General features: G+C 34.8%; 1 protein-coding gene across 1 annotated transcript in view; it reads right to left on the bottom strand.

The window, feature by feature from the left end:
- Positions 1–10,304, bottom strand: part of LOC106947286 (uncharacterized) — a 14,676-nt gene extending 4,372 nt beyond the window's left edge. Inside the window, exons 1-10 of the mRNA XM_015032180.1 lie at positions 10,048–10,304; positions 9,042–9,130; positions 7,864–8,205; positions 6,863–7,150; positions 6,668–6,787; positions 6,005–6,509; positions 2,448–2,574; positions 623–651; positions 443–531; positions 1–261 (exon numbers count right to left, since the gene is read on the bottom strand). Of these exons, the coding sequence (XP_014887666.1) occupies positions 1–261; positions 443–531; positions 623–651; positions 2,448–2,574; positions 6,005–6,509; positions 6,668–6,787; positions 6,863–7,150; positions 7,864–8,205; positions 9,042–9,111 (1,831 nt within the window). The 5' untranslated portion in view covers positions 9,112–9,130; positions 10,048–10,304. The remainder of the gene's footprint in view (positions 262–442; positions 532–622; positions 652–2,447; positions 2,575–6,004; positions 6,510–6,667; positions 6,788–6,862; positions 7,151–7,863; positions 8,206–9,041; positions 9,131–10,047) is intronic.
- Between the last annotated feature and the right edge of the window lie 3,257 nt (positions 10,305–13,561).

The raw sequence follows: 13,561 nt of genomic DNA, 5'->3' as shown, positions 1-13,561 counted from the left end.
CCGTCAGTCTCAGAGAAACGTCTCCGTCTTTCAGTCTGTCTGTGAACAGAGACGTTCTTCCCTTGTAGGCCGTGTTTTTTTCATTTACATTTTCACTCCCTTCAAACCACATGAACACAAATCTGGGGTTCAGGTCCAGTCTCCCCCATTCCAGCACCAACTCATCGGGGTTCACAGAACCTCCCAGGTGACACGGTAAAACCACGTCATCACCGAGCATCGCTGCAACGAGGCGAGGACGCTCCGTCTGCAGGGACTGACCTGGGAAGGAAAACACAGTCTGAGATTTTATTATAAGATAAAAAGTTTTATAAATTGTCTCACTCAGAGATTTTTGCTCCCAAGTGTCTCATTTCCTAAACTAACTCAGATCTTCATTTGGCAGCTAACAGTAACTAATGTTTCTTTCTCTCAGCAGGCAGGACTGTCTGCAGTATTTTACCTTTGCAGGTGAATCCCAGGAGCAGGAAACCAAACACAACGGCTTTGATCGAAGGTTTTAGAGAGAAACTCTGAGGAACGAGAATCATCCTGGAGATAAAACATATGATGGAAAAAAAACAAAGTTTAACACATTAGGAAGTAAAGTAGAATAATTTACATTGGAGAAAAGTAAGATTACCTTTCTGAATGCATCGTCTCCTTTGTTCTCTATAAACTGCAGAGGTCAAAGGTCTCTGATAAATGACAGTAAAACAGGTGTGGTCCAGTTCAACCAGAGTTAGACCAGGAAGTGAACGTGTCAATGATCTACAGAATAAAGTTTGTCTACATCTGATGTTCTCTTCAATTTATGTACTTTTCTCTTAGGACATGAATCTGTTGCCATTTTAAAGCTTTGAAGGTCAAAGGTCAGCACCGCTGGCAGCCATTTGGTGCTCAGAAACACGACAACTGTGGTCAATATGTCTGTTTTATTCATTTCTTTTTTATTTCTCTTTATTATTTCTATTGTAAATCTGCAGAACAGAAGGCAGGTTTCATATTATTTTACATAATATTTTCTAACAGACTTAAATTCTGCTCAAAGTAAATAATTTGTGAAACAGGCTGAACATGTGATCCTTTCTCACGTCTTAATTCAAACCAGTTCATTGAGCTGCTTTGCTGCCTTTATTATCTACAAATGGTAAAATATATTTTATTCTTCCTGATTATTTTATCTACCAAAACTTCACACAGCATGAAGTTAAAAGTTTTTAATGGAAACAAAAGAGGGCCAAACTCCTCTACAGCGCCCCCTAGACTGAGAAAGACCAAACTGTACATCACCTGATCTGAAGCTGTTGGTAGAAAAATAAATCTCTTGAAAGTCTATCCTAAAATATGAAAATCTCTAAAGAAGCCATCAGGATTATAATGTAATTTGACTGAACTCCATATTGATGTATTGATCATTTTAATGATGTCACATGACTAAATGTACTTTATGTTGCTGGTTGTCTGTCATGGTGTTTGAAGCTGTTGTATTTACTCCAGTGACTGAGTATCAGACTCTGGTCCTCCACTAGTTAAAGGCCTTTAACTACGACTGGTTCAACTTCCTGTGTCTGCAGCTGCTGCTGCTGCTGCTGCTGCTGCTGCTGCTGCTGCTGCTGCTGCTGCTGCTGTTCTCCACATGCTGTGTTTAATATCTTTCAAATGTTTTCATAAAACAGACGAATGTGAACGGTGATCAATAGTGTTGATTTTTCACAAAAAACCCTAAAGGATAAAATGTTTGCATGACGTGCATTGACTGTTCACCAAGCCCAGCAGTCTGACTGAAACTGGCTGCAGGGAGGAAGAAAGTCGATCATTTCAAGGAAACGTCTGCAGAGCAACAGCTGATTTCTACTGCATTTTACTGAGGTGTGCAGAGTGAAGAGCTGTTGGTGTTTTAAAAGGTGCAGCACAGAGTCAGTGGGCTGCTCAGTTATTTCTAGAAATACAGATTCAGTTTTAATGAGCCCTGAAATAATCCAGACAGGAAGAGGAAGTCCTGACCAGCGTGACGTTTACGTGTCGGTGTGAAGATCTGCACTCCAGTAACGGTGAGCATCATGGAGGTCACATCTGTCTGCTTCTGTAAGTACAACGTTAAATAAGCAGCTTCTATCAGTTTATATTTTTATATTTTATAAATAATTTATTTTTATATTCATCTAATTTTAATGTGTTTGCAGTGATGAACATGTTGTTTCTGCTGACTCAACAAACTGAACTCGCTGAAAAAACTGGTGAGTTTAACATCACAAATATGTTATTACAAAAAGTAAAATTTAAGCCGAGTTTGGTTTTAATTATTGAGAAAAAAGAGATTGGACATTAACCTGATCAGTTTAACTGTCTCACATTAGTCAATGTTTAGCTTTTTTCTAAACATTTCCCATTGTTTTCCATTCAGATGCAGTTTTCCCGTCTATTTCTCCAAGGAGGCTCCAGTTCTTTGAGTACGAGTCCTTTACTGTCCAGTGTGAGCCGACAGACGATGCTAATGTCTGGAGAGTAATGAGGGAGTTTAATAAGTCCAGACCAACAAACTCCTCAGAGCCCTGCAGCTCTGCAGCTCCGTCCTGCAGCATCAAACCGGCCCTGGAAAAACACAGTGGAGATTATTGGTGTGAAAACGAGACGGGGGAGAAGAGCCGGGCGATCAGCGTCTCTATTACAGGTGAATAATCCAGAACAGAGTTCAGATTAAAAATGAACATGACATGTACTCAACAGCTGGAAGTTTATATATAAAGTAAAATTACTTTAAAATTCTGTTTTTTATATTTCTACCTTTGAATGCACTGTACATGAAGATGAGATGAAGCCCAGAGTCCCAGTTAAAAAGGGTTTTAATGTTTTTATCTTTTTTTAATCTTTTTCTTAAATCTCTCACTGTTTATTCTGTCACATGCTGTTTTTATTATATAAAGCACTTTGAAATGCCTTGCTGAGGAAATGTGCTATACAAATAAAATTTGATTGATTGATTGATTGATTGATTGATTGATTGATTGATTGATTGATTGATTGATTGATTGATTGATTGATTGATTGATTGATTGATTGATACATACTTTTTGGATTTGAAAACAGACAATTAAACCCAATTTTCTTCAATTCATCTTATAAAGATAAATCAGGGTTTTGTCTTGTCAAACATGCTAGATTGGAGGATATTTAGTATGAACATGTATAAGTGAGTTTAGTTTGTATGAATGTATCGGTACACTTGTGTGTGGGACAGAAAGCATATGAGTAGAAATATTGTTTAGTGGTCTAGATCATTGTTTATTGTTTAATGTGTGTCATTGTTAAAGAACAGAAGAAAGCCCTCCTGATGTGTTGTGTTATGTTTTTTATGAATAAATTATTTATTCTTCAGCTGGTCTGGTGATCCTGGAGGTTCCGGTCCAACCCGTAGCTGAAGGATCAGACGTGACGCTTCCTTGTATCCACAAGCAAACTGAGCTGAGTTACATCAGAGATTTCTATAAAGATGGCCTCCATCTCATGACCTGCTATAACAGCAACATGACCATCAGAAACGTCTCCAAGGCCGATGAAGGGAACTACAGGTGCAGCATCTCTGGAGCCGGAGAATCTCCTGAGAGCTGGTTGGCTGTTCACCAGACACTCACAGGTCGGTTGGCTTGGCTTGGTTCTTATTGTCTCATGTTGGTGATTTAAAGTTTAATATCTGAAATTTACTATTCAGCACCGAGTGAAGGGAGTCCCACTGTGACAGGTTAATGATTCTTTCTTACTCAGTTTGTCTTGATTTCTACTTCCTGTTATGTTGATGTCATATTTATGTTAATATCTAAATATACTTTCAGGACCAAATGAAGAAACTCCTCCTGTTCAATGTCCCAAAGCCTTCAGCCTGGAATCGGCTGTTAGAGTCGTGATATTTGCCTTGTTGTCTCTGGTGACTGGAATGATGATCTACAAGCTGCAGAAAGGTGATAAAATCATTTATTTCTGGGTTAGATATTTACTGACTGCATGTCTATCAGCAAATGATGCTGGCATCTTAAAAAGTTATTGTTTTGGTTTTCTTCTGCATAATTTCCTTCAGTATCTTGATGTATTCAAACTATGGAGTAAAAATTAAGTTAGAAGTTTTAAATATCATTAATGAACAACTTTAAACCTTTAGTGCAGGTTGTGGTAATCTGGTCTCAGTGCTTAATTTTAAAAACAGTCTATTAAACTATCTTCAGATGTATGTCTGTGAAGCACAGGGGAGAATTTTTAACTTCTCGGTTTAAAACCTCAAACTAAAACCTCAGGCTTCAGCAGAACGAGCTTCTGTTTATTTTCTACATCAGTGAAAGTTATTATAAATACACCCAGCTGCTGCAGCAGCCGGACGAGGTGCAGCTGCTGCTGCAGCAGCCGGACGAGGTGCAGCTGCTGCAGCAGGTTCACTTCTAGAATATTAATTAAAAACTCAGGGGACACAAAATTAATCAATATGAAACTTCAAACAAACATTAATCCTCCACAAAGAGAAATCCATAAATAGAGATTTAATGAGAACAAACTAAGTTTTGTTTTGTTTCCCATCAGAAACAGAATGGAAACAGATCAGAGTCAGTCCATTTCTGTCAGAGGAGGAGGAGGATGAAGAGGGCGGACCACGTCACACTGACAGGAAATAAACTGACAGCTTTAACTTTTGAGATGCAAAATGGAATCATCGCCAGAAAATGTTAATAAACTTAAAATGTGTTTTTTTTTTTTTTTTGGTAGCTGAATTTCTTTTTATAATCAAAATGGATTTAATTAATTGAAACATTTGTTCTCAATATTTTACATTTTATTTTACATACAATGTATTTTATTCTCCATAACTTGACCTGATTGTCTTTAACTCGTGTTTGCAGATCAAATAAAATCTTTAATCTTTACTTTAAATGCATGAATCAAAAATAAACAGTCAGCTGCACATTCATTTATTGTCATAACTTCTCACTTGTATTTCATTTATATTGAAACATATTTTGGTTTTTTGTTCATGTACTGTGAAATTCCAATCTCTCTTCCAAAACCCTTATGGGTTCAGTACAGGTCAGTACAAGACCTGGACTGGACTGGACTGGACGGGGTTTTGTCTCCTGCAGCCATGTTGTTGTTGTTGTTGTTGTTGTTGTCAGGATGTGTTCAGGTCAAATAAAATGTTAGACTCTGAGTTTATGTCACTGTAACTAAAAGCTGTGAGGATATAACAACTATTTTTTAAATTTATTTTAAAATGACTTTCATCACAACAATCAGAGCTACAAATATCATGTAGTTTGAATAATCTAAGTATATCTGACAATGTTAAGAGATTTTAAATGAATTTTTTTGTTTTTTCACAGTTATTTTAGTTTGTTATAAATGAAAACTACTGAATATTTTGAGACTTTAATCTCAGTTTGATTGACCTCAATGTTCCTGATTCATTCTGTCAGGATTTGAAGAAAAAGTCACTTTAAAAAATAACATTGGTAAATACATAAAAGATAATTAAAAAAAACTTGTAAAAATGGAATTCACATTAGGAAATAAAACAAGTTGTAGCTATTGATACTTTTACATCTTATACATTAATTAATGTTTTGTTTTTTCTCCCACAGTAAAACCTTTACAGGTCAACATAGTGGATACATCAGATGTCAATTAAATTAAATTGGTTTCCTGATATAAATGAATTAGATCATCTTTCACTTTATGCCCTGAAACTGAAAATATAAAAAACTTAGAAATACATTCATAGAATAGAAAAATAAAAAACATCACAAGCTTTACAAACATTTGCTGTAATTTAGTTCCTTTCTGAACATCATGTTCTGAGAAAGTTTCTTATATTTTCTACTCAGAAAAAAAAACTCTTTAATGAAAATTCTGAAAATCTGCTGAGATGAAACTTGACATATTTTATGATATCATGTAAAAACAACTGAATTTCATCTGTTTCTGTCTCAGAAACAGATGAAATTAAAAACAACAATATCTGAACTAAAATCACATTCATGTCTTCGTTTCTTCAAGTTGTTTTTTAATTTTCTCTACATTTTTCTCTATTTCCTGTTTCCTCTCCTTCAGCATTTTAACCTCTTTACATGTTTTCTCTATTAGTTTCTCTGTCATCATTTCCACATCTTGATGATCTTGTTTCCTCTTATCCATTTTATCTAGACTCTCTGTCATGATTTCCTTCAGTTTTAAGTATCCTGTTGCTCTCTTCTCCATCACGCTCCCCGTCTGGTTTCTTTCTTCATCAATAACTGAGTTAAGCTTCTCCTCATCCTCCTCAATCATTCTCTCTGTCTTCTCTCTTTGATCACTGAGTTTTTTTCTCTGATCCTTCAGTTCCTCTGACATCTCCATTAATCCTTCAATCAGCTGATCAATGATTCTCTGATCCTCATTTCTATGTTTTATCTCTTCCTCAAGTTTTGATTCCTTCTCAGACAAATTCTCCTTTTCTTTTGTCATGAGCTGCTTTTTCTCCTCATTCATTTCTTCTTTTAGCTTCTTCTTTGCTGCAGAAACAAGAAAAACAAGATTAATGGTTTGGATCAATGAGTTTCTGATTAGCAAAACAAATATTTCAGACATTCTGGGTCTGTTTAAAAATCTTACATACATGGATAAATATCACGTCTCATTGAACAATAAAACACATTAATAATTAACTCACATATTTCAGTTTTCCTCCATTTCCAGATAAAACCAGCAGCTCCAATGAGAATCATGAGGCCCAGAATCACAGCAAAAATGTTCAAACTATTGCAGTCAGGCTGAGGAACGAAGAAACCATCTGAAACATGAAGAGTTTCCTGTAAAAACTACAACATCTGAACTGTTAAAGTGTTAAAGTGTTTTATTTTCCCACCTGGAACATGAATGTGTGTCTCTCTGCTCTGGTTGATGTCTCTCTGCTGGACTCTGCAGGTAAAGTTGTTGTTGTTTCTCTTCTCTACAGTCACTCTGCTGCTAACAGTGTAAACACCATCAGGATCTGTGCTTTTCTCTGCAGCTCCAGCAGACATGATGTTTCCGTCTCCGTCCAGCCAGAACATCTCAGGTTCTGGATACCAGCCTGCAGCGCTGCAGTCCAGCATCACTCCACTGCTGCTGACATCCAGTCCAGATAAACTGGCACCAGGTGAGGAGGCGGAGCCTGATGGTCAGAGAGCAGAGGAAGATGAAGAATCACATCGTTTAACATTCATACTGTGACGATCAGCTAAATGTTACATTTAAGCTGTAAATGAACTGAAGAGCCAAACGAACGTCATATTATAAATGCTGTGTATGTTTCTTTTGTTTTTTGTTTGTTTTGAAGTGAGTTTTGTGTGAAGTAGTTATGAACAGTCAGCATGTGATGTCCAGTAGATTACTTTTTATTTCAAGTAAAATTTATTCCATTATTTCATCCCATGTTGGTTTCAAAATGTAACAGTTCAGTTTTAAACTTCAAAATGTTTTAATTATGTTAAAATACTTTTCAATCATTTTTACATCTTTAATCAATCATTTTAAATAAACTTGGTATTGATAACCTTACAGCTTCATTCAGCACATCTCTCTCATTTTCCTCAAACTTTTCAAACATTACGGATTATAACAGACAATCTGAGTTCAAATGTTAAATTGATTTTATTTTGACTTTATAGCAACAGACACTTTCAGTGACTTTGATTCAAAATCAGATAATTAAACAAACTTATCTAAAAATATCCTTTCAACTTGCTGATTTTAGTACAAGAGGTAAAGCATTTGACAACACTGATAGTTTTTAGTTAAAATGTCATTGCAAATATTCCTTAGTAAACATTAATATGAAGAAAATGGTTTTAATTGTATACTGTATGTTGTGATTTATTTTCTTACCAACAACAAGCTCAATGAAATATTCCTTCTTCTCTCTGGGAAAGTAGCATCTGTATCTTCCACTGTCAGATATTCTGACATCAGAGAGTTTCAGTGAAACGTCTCCATGTTTCAGATTTTCGGGGATCATTGACGATCTTCCCCTGAAGGCTTCATTTTGGTCGGCTGAATATTCTTTACCATCGAGATTCACAAACACAAATCTGGGTTTCAGGTCGGGTCTGCCCCACTCCACTGTCATCTTAGTCGCATCTTTAGGAGGATTCAGGAAACACGGCAGAACCACGTCCTCACCGACCATCACAGTAACTGACTGAGGTAAATCCGTCTGCTGAGCCTCACCTGAAGATGACAAAAGATGAGGAAGTTCAACTGTAGTGGGAATTTGTCCTCAAACCAACATAATAGTCACTTTATGTTGGTTTATATCCCCGATGTATCAAGGCCGGTTTTGCTGCCCTCTAGTGGTTGTAATTATTTCCAACCTCTAACTACCACATTATTAATTGGTATGCTTATTAGCATAGTAAACACCACTTTTATTATTTGTGGTTTAGCACTTATTCAGTCAAAGTGTGTGATGACACACACATTGATATTAAACTATTTTCTGTCTGTTACATTAAGAGTTCACATCAGTTTCTGTTTATCTGTTTTCAGAGCCTCTACAACTTTAACAGGTTTTAGAAACTGGCTGGTTTTAGCTCATTTTTGTTTTGAAAGTTTAAGTTTATAACACAAAGCTACTATCTAATTAGTGAGATTAATGTCAGACAGATGAATGAGTCAAACTGCCAAGAGTGCAAAAGTTTAAGGTGTAAATAAATATAGCAGCTGGTGTTTATTCAGCAATTTGTTGTTCACCAAACTTGCATAAAATAATAAAATACTTTAAAGAAGAAGAAGAAGGAAACAATAAAAACAAACATGAATGACTGCTGGTAACATGTTGGTCAACAGAACTGCTCTACCTGATTTCATTCATTTCATTGAGTTGAATCTTCAGCCCTTAAATAAAAACGTTTTTGTTGCCTAAATGTCCTGATTTTTCCAAACTCTGTTGACTAAAGCAAACATTTCTCATCCTGGAATCATGGAGGAAACAGATAAATATCACAGTCAGACTTACAGTGTAAAATTAATTTAAACAGATTCCAGTAAATTTGTGTAGAAATTACCTTTGCAGGTGAAAATGAGGAGCAGGAAGCCAGTCCCAGCAATAATGGAGAGAAGATTCATAGGAAACATCTTTTCCTTATGAAGTGACCTGTTAATGTAGCATACACAGAGAGTATGGTTTTAAATTAATTTAGTGTTAAAAGGGTTTCTATCAAAATGACATGACGACTATGTAAATAAATATAGTTTATGCAGCGTCTGTGATTTTCAGCTGTAATTTTTCTTTGTCATAAAGGATTTCAAATATAACAACTTTTTCTTTCCAAATGAATATTTTTAAATAATCATTGAAAATGTCAATATCAATGTTTTTGAACACTGAATGAGAAATCAACACTTCAAATTAAGACATAGTGGTTCATGCAAACTTTCACCCTAAAAGAAGAGATTAAATAAATATTTATTAGCAGTAAAAAGCTCCTTTCTAACATCTAAAATCTTCCAAAGGTTCTCAACACAAAAAGCAAAGTCTTTAAGTTTTTCAAATACAGGAAGATAAAACACTTCCTTAAGTCACAATGAAAAGTTAAAACTTTAGAAAATGATTTAAAACCACCACCACCAACAACAAAGTCATATCTTTGTTAAAAAAGTAATGAAAGGTATAATACAGGAGAGAAAATGTAACATGTTGTTTCATTTACCCGACATTTTGATTAAGACAAACCTGCAGCAGGAGCAGTTAAACTATCGACAGTCGTCAAAAGAACCAGAACCAGGAAATCAGCGGTAAAGTCCAAAGACAAATGTTTAAATTTACAGTCGTCATTTTAAAAGCATCTACATTTAAATAGTTTAAAGCTTAAACAAATTATATTTGTTAGTTTTCAATGTTAAATTTCAAAAGTTTTTATCAGTCAAAATAAACTCATAATCTAACACTCAATTTGACTAAAATTGACTTTCAAACAATAATATGAACAATTAGAAAATATTTCAGACTAGATTAAGAACTTTTAAGAGAAAAATGGTCAGATATAATGTTTAGAAGCTTTCAGTACGTACCTGATCTGCAGAAACTCATTTATGATCAAACAAGGATCAAAGTAACAGGAAGATGAGATTCTGGGTCAAAGTCCATCAACAACTCAGTTTATATGTAATAAAATCAGGTGTGTTCAGATTGTAGGTTGTAACTTTTGCAGTGATTTATCAGAAACCCAAAAGGTTTTCTCTTTTGTAAAAATCTTTTAACAAAATCTTTTAACAAAACCTTTTAATAAAGGAACATATGAATTTATGTTTCTGAAATGACTGGTGGAAAATAATGATCTTTTTCTCAATATTCAAATTTGTTGAGATTTGTCTGGATATAAAGCCTTTAAAATAAGTACAAAACTCATCATCACTTTCCATCTACAATGAATTGAAATTCATCATTTCAACCTGAAAACAATTGTTTGAATAAATTAGTGTGAAGCCCAAAAGCAATATAATGCTCCATCCCAGGATGAGCGTATGTAAACTTCTGACTCCAGTTGTTGTAACATAGAAAAAAAATTCCAAAAATAAAGATGTAAAGGAAGAAATGAGTCAACAGTTGTTCAGACTGTTTTTTTACAGTGATGATTTTATTTTGGTAATAAATCACTGATCTTTTTAACACAAGTTTGTGAAATAAAATTATAATAAATCACATTTTGGACGTAAAGATGCTTTAGCATAAGAACCACAGTAATCAGCTTTCTGTTCTGAGACTGGAGGTTCTGTTAAATTGCCCTAAGTAAAAAAAAGTATGCTTTAGTAAACTTAGTTTAGTAAACTAAATTTTAACATACTTTAGAATACTTTGATTGATGAACTTAAACTGTACTATTTTGGAACAATTTTTTTTGGGCTTAGTATAGTTTAGTAGTATTTAAATAGTATTAAATGACAACTTTTAGTATACTTTAGTATACTCAACATACTTTTTTGGAACAACTTAAAGTTGTATTTAGTGTACTTTAAGTATACTTTTTTTTATGTAGAATTCAAGAGAAATATTCCAAAAATATTCCATATTGAGTGCACTAATTCTATCATAGTATTAAAAATATACTTTTAATATATTTTAAAAATACTACTAATATATTAGTAGTAAGATTAATCAAAGGCCAGCCATGTCTCAGGATTCAGAGTTTCTAACACAGGATTAAAGAAACATTTTGACTTCAACCATGATTATGGAGATTAAATCTACAAATCTCTAAATGTTTCATAAAAAAAATAGAAATGAGAATATTTTGTAGCTTTTTCTTTTTGTCTTTTTTCCTCACAAAACTTCTAATCCAATCATGTTTTCTTACATTTTTTACAACTCATCAGACATATTTGTGCACTTTGGGCTCCCTGCTACGTAAAAGCAGAATTACACATAAATACATAGTTTTGTTAATCTAATGCATTTGCTTAAATGTCAAAATGTAGTAGTAATTTTAAGCTTTAATAATAGCTACTGACATGTAGCAGAATGAATTTTAAAGATCCTTTTAGTCCATTTGAAATGGGCCCTTCGGTCTTATAGAGCTTTTTCTCCATATAGTCTAGAAGACATTCTGTTTAAGCCAGCGGCAGGAGGACTCGTCTAGCCTCTAACTGCCTCCAATCCAAAAGTTATCACCCTTTTCAATTATTAAGGCAATCAACGAGTAGCTCTCACAGTTGCATAACCTCAATAATCACTTTTGTTAACGGCAGCTCTCTCCCTTTTAATAACGAGCACTTGTTGCAGACTAGATACATTTTAGTGGTTTAGCTTGAACCCCAGGGTGATTATTTACTCATCGTCAAAGAAACCTATGGAGCCGCCATCTTCCTAGAACTGTGTACATAGATTTTATCATAATTCAGAAGCAACCTTACTAACTCCTGACTCAGAATTAATTTCAATGTCCACAATCACCAGCAAAATTTAATATGTATTTTTATACAGGGTTAAGTGACAACAGCTTAATTCAAAATGAATCACCAATTGCAATTAACAATTTTAGATATCAAACACCACCACATTATCAATCCCTTCCCTATCCTATCACTAGATTTCCTAAGAGGCTTTGGGAAGCAGTTGTACTCATACCCAGTAGATGTTATGTCCCTTGGCAACAGAAATTGTGAAGTTCTTGGTTGGAATCTTGTCTTGATGAGACAAAAATCCCCTTGAAATGGAACAAAGCAGATCCACTCCTTTTTATCTTTTGGACTCTCAGATCCCAGTCAATCAGTGACCTTTGTCCATTCACCAAGTCCGTTGCAGCAGGGTTGGGGTCGTTAGGGCAGAGAGCAGGACAGCGGTCGAACCAGGAAACCCGGAACTGTGGGTACACGGGTCTTGTCCCTTTCAGGTGGTGCGGAGCCTTTAGCCTGTCCGTGGTTTCCAGGGCGCTGTCCTCTGCATCATGTTGGCTCTACTCCGACACTAGGAACGAAGAACCCTTTGCTTCCCCTTTTTGTGTGTATATGTGTGTATGTGGATGGAATACGTGACAACTCGACCGTTCACGTAAATAAATCCTGTGACCTTGTGGCCATTGGAAATCATCTAACTCTTCGCCCACTTTCACTTCTCTTTTCTTTGTCCGCTCATCCACGAACATCCGTTCAATTTCTTGTTTTGGACTTCCCTGTAATCTCCAACTCAGGTCAGTCCCACGGTCAAGTCCCAAATTAACCGGTCCAACGTTGTTTCTTACTACAGCATGCAGCTTCTCTAGTTTCTACTTTACTCTCTGCCCTGCTGCAACCAGCATGTCTCACCCAAAAGCCTTTTATTTTAACCTAATACTCTAATCTGATTTACATTTTCCAGAACTCAAAAATTTAACATTTGATTACTAAAAATCATTCCACTGAAATACAGACACTGCCTGATTACTCAGACCCATAACATGTCAAACAAAATAAAATACATGAAATACATGTCAAATAAATCGGCATATATGATTAAGACTTTTCTATATTTGACTGTTTTTACTTCTAAGAATTAACACTTTTTGTAATGAATCATTGTTTCAATCAAGAAAAATCAAAAACACAGGATTACTCATTCCTCTCATGCTCTTGTTATCTGTTTTCTGCTTTTCCCTGACCTTTCACCTTCCATCTACCTCCAACACAACATCAGTGATCTTTAATTACAACTAAAGCTTTTACACCATCTCAAGCTTAAACGTCAAAATCACATTTAAAACTTTTTTAGTTTCTGCTCAATCCAACATTCATTTATGTGTTTGAGTCAGCATTCATTTATAATATCATGATAACCATAACTTATTAGATACTCTTATTATAATGTTAATATAAGTTTTTACAGATGTTTTCTGAAGGAAAGTCAGATTAAACCAATATTAATTATTGGCTTAATTATAAGTTATTATTAATTTAAGTATTTTACTCTGGGTTTTATCCAATTACTCAAAATGTTTAGATTTTATTCTTTAAACCTTTTATGCTTTGAAATAAGGAGTAGTCTGAACTATTTTTATACATCTGCAGGCTGGAAACTTCCTCTTTCTTCAGGAAACCTGCCGTTCCTGCTTCA

This window comes from Poecilia latipinna, unplaced genomic scaffold (assembly GCF_001443285.1).
Source record: "Poecilia latipinna isolate Pla-1442-1.1 unplaced genomic scaffold, P_latipinna-1.0 Scaffold233, whole genome shotgun sequence".
Taxonomy (NCBI): domain Eukaryota; kingdom Metazoa; phylum Chordata; class Actinopteri; order Cyprinodontiformes; family Poeciliidae; genus Poecilia; species Poecilia latipinna.
This window is presented reverse-complemented; position numbering and strand designations above follow the sequence as displayed.